Source organism: Leopardus geoffroyi, chromosome D1 (genome assembly GCF_018350155.1).
Source record: "Leopardus geoffroyi isolate Oge1 chromosome D1, O.geoffroyi_Oge1_pat1.0, whole genome shotgun sequence".
Lineage (NCBI taxonomy): Eukaryota > Metazoa > Chordata > Mammalia > Carnivora > Felidae > Leopardus > Leopardus geoffroyi.
In genome coordinates, this window is record NC_059329.1 from 114,805,302 (window position 1) to 114,819,196 (window position 13,895).

The window sequence follows — 13,895 nt, forward strand, 5'->3', positions numbered from 1 at the left end:
GCCTGCGCTGACACGGCCCTGGGCTGCGTCCATGCTGCCAGCGGGTTTTCCAGTCTTCCGACACCAGTGAAACAGTCTCCTTATAAATCCCGTGTGTTTGAAATGATGACTCACGCCTGGCCCCAGCCAATTCCCCACAGCCCAAGACTGACCCCGAGGGGCCTCCTTGCCCCTCACCCACCTGTCCCTCCCAGCGGGTCCGGCACGAGCCCTGGGGGTGCTATACAGCCTGAGGGGCCCTGCCTGGCCCACAGACACACGGAGGGGGGCACTCAGTTGGCGGAAAAGACTCCAGGGCCAAGACATGTACACGATGCTCAGCGTTTATTTGCAAGATCGGGGTGGAGTGAGCAGAGGGAGCTCCGACGCCCCCCACCCCTGCCCGGGGCCCTCCTGTCGGCCATGGTAACCCCACGCCTGGGTCCAGACATGGGCCTGCCTGGCACCGCTCCCTGGAGGCTGCCGGCCTGGCCTTGCCTGGACGGGCCTCAGCCTGAATTCTGCTGCAGGAGGTGGCCAGCAGGAATCTGTTCCCCGGGGCTTTGAGGAGCAGCGGGGGGCAGGCCCACAGTGCGGGGAGCAGCATGGCAGCTGATGCGCACTTGGCTATGGGGCACACCTCTGACACCAAGAAGGGGGCGAGTCCGGACGGAGCAGGTGCTTGTGTCTCAAATGAGGGGTCGGCCCTGATGGCCAGGCAGGTGGCCAAGACGTGCTGAAGGGGCTCCGAGGGCAAGGCCCCCTCCTGGAGCCCCCCTCAGGCAGGCCGTCATGGCACCATCACCTCCAGGGCGCAGGCGTTGCGAGGGCACGGGTGGAGGGTGTGCTCGGACTCCTGCAGCAGGCTGGCCCGGCTATCCGCGGTCGGGTAGTGAGTGTTCTGGCTCCGGAGGGGAGGGAGGGAGCTTGTGGGATGGGGTCAGAATGGCAACAGCCAGTGGTGGACCCCTAGACCGAGAAGATGGGGGTGCTGTCCTCGGGAGCCTCGGGAGCAGGAACGCAGGACGGAGCACAGCGGCACTCGTCCACGTGGGTGTAGGTGTGCTGGACCGCTGTCCCATCGGGACACTGCATGGTCACCACCTCCTCGTGAAGCCTTGTCTCCTGGCAGCAGGTGCACTGACGCTGCATGGCCTGGGCCTCCATGGAGAACCTGCAGATTGGAGTGGCCACCCTCAGGACCCGCCTCGTCCAGCCCCAGCCACCCAGCTCTTGCTTTCCCTGGGGCCTGGAGACGATGGCTCCCGCCCACTCACGGGCAGCCCTGAGCTTGTCCTGGGAGCACTGGGGGCTTCTCTGACCTGACCTGGGACAGCGCTCAGGGTCACCGAGCTCTGACCTTCTCTGGTCAGGCCCCCTCCCTTCTTGGAACCAGCTCATCAAACTAGCTGATCAGGACAAGACCCTCCCCCCAGGGTCTTGAGCCAACGTCACATCCCTCCTTCTGCTCTCCCCGCCTACTTGCTCCACCTGGCAGACGCCAGGGCGGTCTGGGGCGGGGAGGGGGCCCTTGGGAGGGGCGCCGGCCTCGCTCACTTGGACACTCCTGGGCACGAGCCCTCGCAGAAGGTGACGTTGACCGGGGCCTGGGTGGCGCAGCCCTGGTGTCTCAGGACCGTCCTGTTGACCCGGACTTGGCAGGAGTCTGGGCGGAGGGAGGAAGGGCGGTGGAGGTGCGAGAAGGGCTCTCCCCTGACCTGGGCCGCTCCTCCCACCCTCGGGAGCCCCGCGCTCGGGGTGGGGTCCTGGGGCTAGAGGCAGCTTGGGGCAGAAATCAGTGCATAGAGACTGGGAGGGGCTGGAGGGTGGGGGCAGGTAGGCGGGCCTCAGCTTACCCACTTCCTCACAGGAGTAGCAGCAGCCAGTTTTCCTGAGGATGCCCTGCAGGGGTGGGGGAGACAGAGCGGGAGGAGGGGGGCTGGGGGCTGGGCAGGAACTCCCAGGAGTAGGAGCGCGGGCGGGGCCTCTGGGGCCGAGCGTGGGCGGGCTTCCCAGGGGTGGGGCGTGGCCTCCTAGGTGGGGCGTGGGGAACCGGGTGGGCGTGGCCCTGGTGGGGCGTGGCCTCCGGGGACGGGCGTGGGCGGGGCCCTTGGGAGGGATCTCCCGGACGCGGGCGGCCCCGGGACACACACCTTGCAGCTGGACGGGTCCGGGCAGGGCCGCGGCCTCGGGGTGAGCACGTGGAGCCCGTTCTTGGCGTCGCAGCGGTACTCCGTGCAGTTGTCCACGAGGCTGCTGACCCAGGTCTCGCTGGGCTGCAGAAATGCGGTGGGGAGGGTGGAGGCCCACAGGGGAATGAATTATCCGGTGGGCTGAGAAGGGCTGACGGGAAGTCTCCCCTGGCGGGGGGGGCGGAGACCGAACCCCCTCTTACCTGCACCAGCCGGCCGTCCGGCGTGAGACACGCTGTCTGCACGCACTCCCCACAGCACTGTCCCTCCACCTTCTGGTACTGGAAGCCCTGAGGGACAGGGATGGTTACATCCTCACCCCCAGCCCCCCTCCCCAGCCCTCCTGAACCCCATCCATACCCTAAGGGCCCAGCGACCTCCTTAGCAACCTGCCCAGGGTTGCCACCAGGCAGGCACTACCGGCGTCTGCCCAGGAGGGTGTACCTGGGGGCAGGTCGTGCTGCAGTTGTCCTCCTTACACTGCACCGTTGGGTGCTGGGTGTCCACGGACAGGCAGGTGCATGTGTGGCAGGGAGTGACCGCTGGGAAGGTTGCACCGATCTACAGTGGTTGGGGTGAGGGGAGGCAACATTGAGGGCACTGGTGGGGGCACAGGACTGGGGCCAAGACCCTTCCTTGCTGCTGGCTGGGCGGCAGGAAGGGAGGGCCTACAGAAAGCGGTTTCTTTGTTCTTCAAATAGAATTCTGCATGTACCCCCTGGCTGAGCATAGACCGGGGCAGAGGCGGGGAAGGCAGGCAGGCTGGAGGGGGCTGGGAGGGCCTGGTCCTACCCCAGCCCTCTTGCTGTGAGGAGGCTCCTGGGAGACCCTGAACCTAAGCTCTCAGAGGCAGGCATTCAGCCCGTGGCCCTCCCAGGCCCTCGGCAGACAGTGCCGCCCCTGTGTCCCCCTCCTTCATGTCTCCACTAGGCTCTACAGGACCCAGAGCCCCATGCTTATCTGCTCTCAAGCAGGAGGGCTGCAGGCAGGGCTGGGCCTGTCCAGACGAGGGGTGGAGGTCCCCTAGCCGAGGCGCGGAGCCCAGGGCCCCCCACCCACTGCCCCCTGGCTCAGCAGAGCCCTTACCCCATAGGCGGTGCCATTGTAGGTGCACAGCTTAGGTCCTGGAAGGAAAGGGAGGGCTGAGCACCTGCCCAGGTGTTAGGGGGAAAGTGCTCACCCTCCGCCGCCCGAGCCCCACCCCAGAGAATTCCCCAGCGCAGCTCACGGCAGCTGAAGGTGGGGCAGCAGTCGCCCTCCTCCTGGGTGGCCACCAGCTCCTCTCCCGGCACACATTTGGGTGGGCTCTGGGGGCAGGTGGTCGTGTTGCAGACTGTGGGAGAGTCGGGGCGCTGTCAGGGGCACCCCTGCAGCTCCCCTTTTCCGGCTGTGCCAGCTCACTCTAGGGGAGTTTCTTGCAACAGTCATATTTTTTCCCCGGGGGTTGAATCTTCTGGGTTCCTGCTGGATCCCCTCGCTGTACCCAGCCACACCAGAAGCCACCAGCCTCATTTTAGGTAGAAAGATGAAGCACCAAGAGGCCCACCCACGGGTCCACCAGCTGGCGCCCTCCTCGGCCCTCCTCGCCCTGTGGCCAATGGGGGAACGGGGCTCACCGCACAGCGTCTCCAGGCAGCACGGCTTGTCAGCCACAGGCCTGGTCACAGTCACCAGGCCCGCCCGGCTGCACTGCAGGGGCCGGTCCTGGGCTTCGCACAGCACGGGCGTGCACCGCACCGACAGGGAGCCCTCGTGACACACGCAGTCCTGGCAGTTGCTGAGCCACCGCTCCCCGGGCTGGAAGAGACCAGTCAGGGTCCCTGGAGACTCCCAGACGGTGCCCTGGCCCTTGGGCTGCAGCCCTCAGTGTGGTCATGCCAGCCTTGGGCCTCCCGCTCAAGCTGCTGTCTCTGCAGCAGCCCGGGTGACAGGGATGTGTCGCACACCGGGGCACCCCACGCCAGCCCCCCACAGGGCTGCCCGGGCAGAGCAGGGTGCCCTGAGATGGGGCTTTCCCTCCCGTTGCTCAGGCGAGGGGGCAGGTAGCTGGGGGGCAGAATACTCACAGATTTGGGAAACCCGTCTGGTCCCACACAGCCTGCAAGGGGAGAAGGAAGGGGAAGATCACTGGGGGTGCTGGGTTCCAGACCCAGTGGGCAGAGACCGCAGGCCCTGGGACATGTCTTTGCGGGCCTGGCTGCCCCCACCCCCAGCAGAGGCCTCTTCTTCCCGCTGGGGACACAATTCCCTGGGGAACTCGGTGTCACGGCCATACTGCGCCCTCTGTGGAGTGAGCACCCAGGAGGGACGGTCCTGGACTGGCGTCTTCCCACCCCAGAGCTCCCCCTGCAGCCCTGTAGCTCAGGTCAGGGCAGCCGCGGCGGGTGCTTACCGCACTCGCGCACGCAGACGTTTGTGTGCGTGTTGAAGAGGGTGTGTCCATCCGGGCAGAAGCAGCCTTCCGCCAGCCCCTTGCCCACCTCGCTCTGGCGCCTGCAAGGACAGGAGGGCATTCCTAGGACCCTCGATCCACATGAGTGCCATCCTAGGGGCGAGGGCCGAGGGCGGGGCGGGCTGCTGGGGTTGGCCAGCTGCCCGGGGCCACTCGGGAGCGAAGGCTCAGAGATCGGGGTGGGGGAAGGGAGCCCCCAGGCCCTTTGGTGCCCCCGGACCTCGCAGGCAGGCTTTACCTGGAGTCGCAGGATGCGGGCTGTGCGGGGCCACACGGCTGGTACACCTTGCCGGACGGACAGGTGAAGTCTGGGGACAGAGACAGGTGTCAGGTGGGCCAAGGAGGCCAGAGCCCCCAGGGGCCGCCCCGACTCACTGCACAGCCCGCCGGTGGCGTTGCGCCAGCTGCTGCACACGCCCTGGGCACGGCAGAGTGCTGCGTAGGCCTCCAGGCTCTTGCAGGGCGCCTGGCGGTCGGCTTGGCAGCCATCGCTGACGCAGGAGCTGAAGAACGGGCCCGGCGGGATGAGGCCGTGGCACTCTGCGAAGACCCTGTGGACAGGGGCGGTCAGAGGCCAGGGCAGAGAGCAGGTCGCTGTCCCAGGACCACCAAACCCAGAGGAGAGACTCACGGGCTCAGCAACAGCTCGCAGACAGGTGCCGGGGGGCATGGGGAGGAGGTGGGCACGGCGGGCGGTACCGGGGGCTGGGGGGTGGGTGCCCCGCAGTCCTCCCTGCTGCCCTCTTGGACCAGCCAGGTATGGGCCATGTCTTGGCAGGTGGGGGCGGTGGTGCCGTCTGGCTGGCGGCAGTCGTCTGTCTGGCTGTTGGTGCAGGTGCCTGGGGAGGTGGGGCGGCAGGGTCACGGTCTTGCCCTTGCCCCGCCCCCCGCCTGCGCTGAGGCGGCTGTGGCCCCCACTCACCGCACTGGCCCTCCGTGTTGTGGCTGAAGTGGGTGTAGGGCAGCCGGACCTGGAAGACGTGCCCGTCGAAGCTGATGCTGACATCAAGGGCAGGGATGTCGATGCCCATCGTGGTGGTGCCTGTCACGGACACGCTCACGCCGTTCTTTGCAAAGCCCGGGCTCACTTGCTTTCGGTCAAACAATATCTGAGGACATATCAGGGGGTGGGGGTGGGGGATCCATGAGCGGGTGGAGGGGCGGCAGGGCCTGCCTTGGAGGCTCTCCCTCCCGGGTGCTGGGGCCCCAAGTCCTCGGGGGAGTCCCAGCTGGCTGCGTTCGGGCCCCCGGGGCGTCATGGCACGCCCTTTGCCCTTCCAGAGGCCCCTCCGGGGGCTGACCTCCAGGCCTGCAGGCCTTCCCCGGTGATGCAGGGCAGGGCCACTCACCAGGGGCTCCTCCTGCCTGTTGGCGCCGGTGCTGGTGGTGAGGACGACCTCCGTGGACTTATAGCGGGTGCTGAGGGCGCGGGGACACTGGGCAGTGGCTGAGGTGGCCCCACAGTAGTAGTTGTGCATGTAGATGCTGAGGTTCCCGTGGCGCGGGCGGATCTCCCGCATGAGCACGTGGGTGCAGTTGTCCACGAAGGAGTAGGAGGTGCCGTCAAAGGTGTTGTAGTGAGAGTTACCCCAGCCGCTGCACAAGCCTGCGGGACATGGGCAGTCCCCTCACCCCAAAAGTGCCACCTGGGGGAGCCCCTCAACTGCCCTGGGCCTTGGCTGCCTCTTCTTTAAATTTTTTTTTTTTTAATGTTTATTTATTATTGACAGACAGAACCTGAGCAGGGGAGGGGCAGAGAGGGGGGGGAGACACAGAATCCGAAGCAGGCTCCAGGCTCTGAGATGTTCAGCACAGAGCCCGACGCGGGGCTCGAACTCAAAAACCGCGAGATCGTGACCTGAGCCGAAGTCGGACGCTCAACCGACGGAGCCCCCCAGGCGCCCCTCGGCTGCCTTTTTTATAAAATGGGCGAGTAGGCTGGATGGTGGCCCTGAAGGATAAGGACATGTCCCCAGAGCCTGAGAACGGACCCTTATTTGGGGAAAGGGTCTTCATGTCAGTAATTACGTTAAGGATCTAGAGGATGCCATCCCGGATTACCAGGGTCGCTCTAGCCCAGTGGTAAGTGTCCTTGTAAAGAAAGGAGTGGCCACAGGAAGGCCGAGCCACGGCTGGAGGCCCGTGGCCACAAGCCTAGGGATGCCTGGAGACCCCAAAGCTGACAAGGCAGGGAGGGCCCTCCCTGCAGCCTCAGGCATTCCTGGTGGTGTGACCCAGGGTGCGGTCCTCACTTCTCCCGGAACGTGCCGTCCAGGCGTCCAGGGCCCAGGCCGGAAGTGCTCCCAGACGGCAGCTCCATGAAAGACGCCCAGAAACCCCGGGGACGACGGCGCGGCTGCTGCTCCCGTGTGCACACCCACCCCCCGTTCAGGAGCCCCTTCCATGTGGGGGGCTCCCTGCACACCCCCCGGCCCCACCCAGCTTACACTCGCACTCAAAACGGAAGTCACACGGCTCGCTCCCCTGCCACACTCTGACTGGCCGACGCCCATTCACGCAGCTCACGCTGGCCGCTGACTTCCGCTCCAGAAGCACCATGCGGTTGTTGCCTTCACACCGGGCCACCGTGCAGTCCGGCAGGGTCCAGGACTCGTTCACCTGGGACACAGCGGGTACGGTGCTCACCGGCTGGGGGCCACGAGACCTGCCACGTGGCCCTGCCACAGCCTCAGGTCCCTCGTCGCCCAGGGCGGGCCCTGTGTCCCGGGCCAGCCCCAATCCTTGGCGCCTTCCTCCGGCACTACCCGTGGAGGGGTGAGCGGGGGCCACCCACAGCCCCAAGCAGGGCAGGGCTCAGCCCCCAGTTGGTTGCCCAACCCCAGGCACACGGCCAAAAAAGGAAGCACAGGCAGGAAGCGCACCTGTCGGGGAGGGACAAGGAGGTCGCAGGGAGGAGCTGCGGAGGAGGGGGACAGCGGGGCCGAGGAGGCTGGGGGCGAGGAGGTGGGGCAGGTGCTCTGGAAGCGGTCGATGTCACAGCGCTGGTTGCAGATGGCAGAGAAGTGGCAGCCCGCACCGTCCGTCTTGTTGTAGACCACGTCCCCTGTAGAGGAGAAAATCACCAAGGGGATCACGCCAAGTTTCGCTCAGGAGAAGGTGGGGCTTGGGCGGCACCACCTGAGTCGCAGGAGGCACACGGAGGGGCCCCAGAGACCCAGGGTCTGAGTGCCCTGGGTGGACAGTTGGAAGGAACCAGGGGCTTCCTCACTCACCGGGAGAGAAGAGCTGCCCGTATGCCCGGCAGAGGCAGCCGGTGGTGAAGTGTGTGCTGCTGGATGCTGGGGGCCTCGGGGTGGTGACCACGGAAGTGGACGAGGTCCACACGATGACAGGCAGGGACGTGGAGGCAGCCGGGGAGGAGCCCGGGGCGGTGCTCAGCGGGGAGCTGGTGGCCTCGGTCGTGGGGGGCGGTGGGGAGGTCCTGGTGCTGGAGGTGGCCCCGGCGGTGCTGGGCACGGTGCCGGGGAGGCCGGACGAGGTCTCGGTGTGCCACGTCGGGGACGCACTGACCCGGGTGCTGGGCGGGGAGCGGGAGACGGTGGTGGGCGTGGTGGTGGGCATCGCCGAGGTACGGGAGGTCTCCGGGGACAGGGAGGGCGCCGGGGTGGTGGCGGGGGTGGTGGCGCAGTGGCTGTAGTCCTCACAGCAGAGCAGTCGCGCGTGGAAGTTGTGGCAGTAGGGCAGGGGCCCCGGCTGCTCGCGGTTGCGGCACACCAGCCCAAAGCTCACGTTGCACTGGACCACCTGCCCCACCTCCTCCAGGGGCGCGTCGGGCACCTTCTCTGATCGGCACTCGATGTCCCGGGGCCGGTCACAGAAGACGTGCCCGGCCAAGCGCCAGACCGCGAAGGTCTCGAAGTCCCCGCCGTCGGGGCCCGGTATGGGGTAGTCCTCGTCGAACCAGTCTGTCCACGCGCACCGTGGCCTGCAGCCCGGGGAGGATGAGGGGGCCGGTGGGGAGGATGAGGGGGCCGGCGTGTGCCTGGTGGAGCCGGGCCGTGGGGCTGTGGAGAGCGGTGTGGTCCTGGAGGTGGGCCTGCTGGGCCGGGACCAGGGGGTGGTCCGCCCACTGGAGGTCACCACAGGGACCGTGGTGGGTGAGTGGGCTGAGGTGGGCTTGCTGGTCGTTGTGGGGATGCCCGGAGAGGAGGAGGGGCTGGGGCTGGAGACCCTCTCTGTGATCCTGGCAGAGGGAGGAAGCGTCTGGCCGGTGGCCACAGAGAGTCTCTGGGTGGTCTGGGGGGAGGAGGGACCTGGCTGGGAGGTGGGGACAGTGACCCTCCAGGTGGTCCCAGCAGAAGGGGAAAGGGTCTGAGTGGTCCAGGGGGAGGAAGGACCTGTCTGAGAGGTGGGGACAGTGACCCTCCAGGTGGTCCCAGAAGAAGGAGGGGCCTGGGTGGTCCTGGGGGAAGAAGGAAGGATCTGGGTCGTCCCAGAAGAAGGAGAAAGGGTCTGGGTGGTCCGAGGGGAGGAGGGACCTGGCTGGGAGGTGGGGACAGAGACCCTCTGGGTGGTCCTTTGGGAGGAAGGAAGGATCTGGGTGGTCCCAGAGGAAACAAAAAGGCTCTGGGTGGTCCCAGGGGAGGTAAAAAGGGTCTGGGTGGTCCCAGGGAAAGAAGGAAGGGTCTGGGTGGTCACAGAGGAAGGAGGAACGGTCTGGATGGTCCCAGGGGAGGTAAAAAAGGTCTGGGTGGTCCCAGGGGAAGAAGGAAGGGTCTGGGTGGTCCCAGAGAAAGGAGCAGGGGTCTGGGTGGTCCCAGAGGAAGAAGGAAGGGTCTGGGTGGTTCCAGGGGAAGAAGGAAGGGTCTGGGTGGTCCCAGAGGAAGAAGGAAGGGTCTCGGTGGTCCCAGGGGAGGTAAAAAGGGTCTGGGTGGTCCCAGGGGAAGAAGGAAGGGTCTGGGTGGTCCCAGGGGAGGTAAAAAGGGTTTGGGTGGTCCTAGGGGAAGAAGGAAGGGTCTGGGTGGTCCCAGGGGAGGTAAAAAGGGGCTGGGTGGTCCCAGGGGAAGAAGGAAGGGTCTGGGTGGTCCCAGGGGAGGTAAAAAGGGTCTGGGTGGTCCCAGGGGAAGAAGGAAGGGTCTGGGTGGTCCCAGGGGAGGTAAAAAGGGTCTGGATGGTCCCAGGGGAAGAAGGAAGGGTCTGGGTGGTCACAGAGGAAGGAGGAACGGTCTGGGTGGTCCCAGGGGAGGTAAAAAGGGTCTGGGTGGTCCCAGGGGAAGGAGGAAGGGTCTGGGTGGTCCCAGAGGAAGAAGGAAGGGTCTGGGTGGTCCCAGGGGAGGTAAAAAGGGTCTGGATGGTCCCAGAGGAAGAAGGAAGGGTCTGGGTGGTCCCAGGGGAGGTAAAAAGGGTCTGGGTGGTCCCAGAGGAAGAAGGAAGGGTCTGGGTGGTCCCAGGGGAGGTAAAAAGGGTCTGGGTGGTCCCAGGGGAAGAAGGAAGTGTCTGGGTGGTCCCAGAGAAAGGAGCAGGGGTCTGGGTGGTCCCAGAGGAAGAAGGAAGGGTCTGGGTGGTCCCAGGGGAGGTAAAAAGGGTCTGGGTGGTCCCAGGGGAAGAAGGAAGTGTCTGGGTGGTCCCAGAGAAAGGAGCAGGGGTCTGGGTGGTCCCAGAGGAAGAAGGAAGGGTCTGGGTGGTCCCAGGGGAAGTAAAAAGGGTCTGGGTGGTCCCAGAAGAAGAAGGAAGGGTCTGGGTGGTCCCAGAGGAAGGAGGAGGGGTTTGGGTGGTCCCAGAGGAAGGAGGAGGGGTCTGGGTGGTCCCAGAGAAAGGAGCAGAGGTCTGGGTGGTCCCAGGGGAGGTAAAAAGGGTCTGGGTGGTCCCAGGGGAAGTAAAAAGGGTCTGGGTGGTCCCAGGAGAAGAAGGAAGGGTCTGGGTGGTCCCAGAGGAAGGAGGAACGGTCTGGGTGGTGGGGACAGTGACCCTCCGGGTGGTGGCCGGGGAGGAGGGGTGCGTGGCCGTCGTCTGCGGCCCAGGAACCTGCGATGACCTTTGTCCTGTGCTGCTGCTGCTGCTGGTGGGCTGAGGGACCGCAGAGCTGGCACAGTGGCTGTAGTCGTCACAGCAGAGCACGCGGATGTGGTAGTTGAGGCAAGTCTGGCCTCCTCTCTGCCGGTTGTTCCTGCAGATGAGTCCGTAGTTGACGTCACATCGCAGCACCTGGCCCAGCCGCTCCAAGGGCACGTCCGGGAAGAGCACGGCCTGGCACTCGATGGCCTCGGGATCCGCGCAGAGCTGGCCGCCCGTGTCCTGGATGTGGTAGTAGGTCTCAATGTCGCCCCCGAAGCGGCCGGGCAGGGGCTGGTCACTGTCCAGCCAGCCCGTCCAGCGGCAGGCGGGCTGGCACGGGGAGGTGGCCGCGGTGTGGCCCGTGCCGGGCGCTGTAGGACTGGGGGTCGTTGGGGACCAGACGGTGGTACTGGCCGCCAGTGTGGGGGTCGGACCCGGGCTGGTGGCCCGGGGGGTCATCGTCGTGGTGGCCAGGGTGCTGGGACAGTGGCCGTAGTCGTCACAGCAGAGCACGCGGATGCGGTAGTTGAGGCACATCTTGAACCGGCCGACCTGGTCACGATTGTGGCACACCAGACCCTCGTCCAGCCTGCACTGCACCACCTGGCCCAGCTCCTGCAGGGGCACGTCGGGCAGCAGCTCGGCCCGACACTCCAGGCCCAGGGGCCGCTTGCAGATGGCTTTGCCGGCCGCCCGGATGTTGGCATACGTCTCAAAGTCCCCGCCAGAGGCCCCTGGCACCGGATAGCTCTCGTCTAGCCAATCTGTCCAGGCACAGCGAGGCTCGCAGGCCGTGGACCCGACTGCTGGTGACGTGGCCGTGGAGGCGACTGTGGAGGAGCCCGGGGCGGTGCTCAGCGGGGAGCTGGTGGCCTCGGTCGTGGGGGGCGGTGGGGAGGTCCTGGTGCTGGAGGTGGCCCCGGCGGTGCTGGGCACGGTGCCGGGGAGGCCGGACGAGGTCTCGGTGTGCCACGTCGGGGACGCACTGACCCGGGTGCTGGGCGGGGAGCGGGAGACGGTGGTGGGCGTGGTGGTGGGCATCGCCGAGGTACGGGAGGTCTCCGGGGACAGGGAGGGGGCCGCGGTGGTGGCGCAGTGGCTGTAGTCCTCACAGCAGAGCAGTCGCGCGTGGAAGTTGTGGCAGTAGGGCAGGGGCCCCGGCTGCTCGCGGTTGCGGCACACCAGCCCAAAGCTCACGTTGCACTGGACCACCTGCCCCACCTCCTCCAGGGGCGCGTCGGGCACCTTCTCTGATCGGCACTCGATGTCCCGGGGCCGGTCACAGAAGACGTGCCCGGCCAAGCGCCAGACCGCGAAGGTCTCGAAGTCCCCGCCGTCGGGGCCCGGTATGGGGTAGTCCTCGTCGAACCAGTCTGTCCACGCGCACCGTGGCCTGCAGCCCGGGGAGGATGAGGGGGCCGGTGGGGAGGATGAGGGGGCCGGCGTGTGCCTGGTGGAGCCGGGCCGTGGGGCTGTGGAGAGCGGTGTGGTCCTGGAGGTGGGCCTGCTGGGCCGGGACCAGGGGGTGGTCCGCCCACTGGAGGTCACCACAGGGACCGTGGTGGTTGTGTGGGCTGAGGTGGGCTTGCTGGTCGTCGTGGGGATGCCCGGAGAGGAGGAGGGGCTGGGGCTGGAGACCCTCTCTGTGATCCTGGCAGAGGGAGGAAGCGTCTGGCCGGTGGCCACAGAGAGTCTCTGGGTGGTCTGGAGGGAGGAGGGACCTGGCTGGGAGGTGGGGACAGTGGCCCTCCAGGTGGTCCCAGAAGAAGGAGGGGCCTGGGTGGTCCTGGGGGAGGAAGGACCTGTCTGAGAGGTGGGGACAGTGGCCCTCCAGGTGGTCCCAGAAGAAGGAGGGGTCTCTGTGGTCCTGGGGGAAGAAGGAAGGATCTGGGTGGTCCCAGACCAAGGAGGAAGGGTCTGGGTGGTCCAGGGGGAGGAGGGACCTGTCTGGGAGGTGGGGACAGTGACCATCGGGGTGTTCCTGGGGGAAGAGGCCTGGGACCGGGTTACTGCTCTGGTGGAGGCCCCTGGTCCCGGTGACGTCACAGCCCCAGGGGCAGTGCCGCTGGTGCTGGGGGCCGCGGAGGTGGGGCAGTGGGGGGAGGGCTGGCAGCAGAGCGCCCGGACGTTATAGTTGAAGCACATGTTGAACTGGCCCTTCTGGTCCGTGTTCCTACAGACCAGCCCTGTCTGCAGGCTGCAGCTGATCACCTGCCCGATCTGGTCGATGCTGACCTCGGGGTAGCTCTCTGCCCGGCACTGTATGTCCTTGGGCTCCCGGCACAGCTTGCCCCCGGCGGCCCTGATGTTGTCGAAGGTCTCCATGTCCCCGCCCTCCACCCCTGAGGTCGGGAAGTCCACGTCAAACCAGTCTGTCCACTCGCACTGGGGCTGACAGCCCGTCGTGCCCTGGCCGGTGGTGGGCCCGGTTCCCGGGGTTCCCGGCCACGTCTTTGTCGTTGGCGTGGTCGTCTCTGTGGACGGTGGGCTGATGGTGCCGGTGCCGGTCGCGCCCGCTGCTCTTGTGACGGTGGGAGCCACGTGGGTTGGCGTCGTCCCTGACGCCAGGGTGGGTCCCGTCGAGGGGAGCCACGGGGTCCCCTGCGAGGTCGTCCGAGTCCACGGCCCGGTGGTGGTGGCGGCGGTGGCGGTGGGCCCTGTGCAGTGGTCGCGGCTGCAGCAGAGCACACGAATCCTGTAGTTGTAGCACATCTTGAACAGGCCCGCCTGCTCCTCGTTCCTGCACACCAGGCCGAAGCTGGGGTCGCAGTGCACGTGCTGGCCCAGCTCCGCGGGGCTCCTGCCGGGGAAGATCTCGGCCTGGCACTCGATGTCCTGCGGCTGCTCGCACACGGCCCCTCCCGCCCTCCTGATCTTGTCATACGACTCAACGTCCCCCCCGGCCTCCTCGGACTTGGGGTAGTCCTCATCGAACCACTCTGTCCACCGACACCGGGGCTGACAGGCGGTGGTGGCCGAGGCCGAGGAGCTGCTTAGTGTCCGGGTCCCTGTCGTGGTTGTGGCCCCCGTGGACTGGAGGGTGGGGGCCCCCGTGGACTGGAGGGTGGGGGCCCCCGTGGACTGGAGGGTGGGGGCCCCCGTGGACTGGAGGGTGGGGGCCCCCGTGGACTGGACGGTGGGGGCCCCCGTGGACTGGACGGTGGGGGCCCCCGTGGACTGGACGCTGGGGGCCCCCGTGGACTGGACGGTGGGGGCCCCCGTGGACTGGAGGGTGGGGGCCCCCGTGGACTGGACGG

At 67.0% G+C, this 13,895-nt stretch overlaps 1 protein-coding gene across 1 annotated transcript in view; it reads right to left on the bottom strand.

The window, feature by feature from the left end:
• The window catches only part of MUC5B (mucin 5B, oligomeric mucus/gel-forming), a 30,981-nt gene continuing 17,086 nt past the window's right edge, over positions 1–13,895 (bottom strand). Inside the window, exons 32-50 of the mRNA XM_045486376.1 lie at positions 7,857–13,627; positions 7,506–7,687; positions 7,071–7,242; positions 5,973–6,229; positions 5,546–5,732; positions 5,255–5,462; positions 4,999–5,174; positions 4,862–4,931; positions 4,564–4,664; positions 4,238–4,269; positions 3,788–3,968; positions 3,400–3,504; positions 3,258–3,295; positions 2,616–2,732; positions 2,375–2,461; positions 2,133–2,255; positions 1,836–1,881; positions 1,537–1,645; positions 1–1,153 (exon numbers count right to left, since the gene is read on the bottom strand). Of these exons, the coding sequence (XP_045342332.1) occupies positions 949–1,153; positions 1,537–1,645; positions 1,836–1,881; positions 2,133–2,255; positions 2,375–2,461; positions 2,616–2,732; positions 3,258–3,295; positions 3,400–3,504; positions 3,788–3,968; positions 4,238–4,269; positions 4,564–4,664; positions 4,862–4,931; positions 4,999–5,174; positions 5,255–5,462; positions 5,546–5,732; positions 5,973–6,229; positions 7,071–7,242; positions 7,506–7,687; positions 7,857–13,627 (8,167 nt within the window). The 3' untranslated portion in view covers positions 1–948. The remainder of the gene's footprint in view (positions 1,154–1,536; positions 1,646–1,835; positions 1,882–2,132; positions 2,256–2,374; positions 2,462–2,615; positions 2,733–3,257; positions 3,296–3,399; positions 3,505–3,787; positions 3,969–4,237; positions 4,270–4,563; positions 4,665–4,861; positions 4,932–4,998; positions 5,175–5,254; positions 5,463–5,545; positions 5,733–5,972; positions 6,230–7,070; positions 7,243–7,505; positions 7,688–7,856; positions 13,628–13,895) is intronic.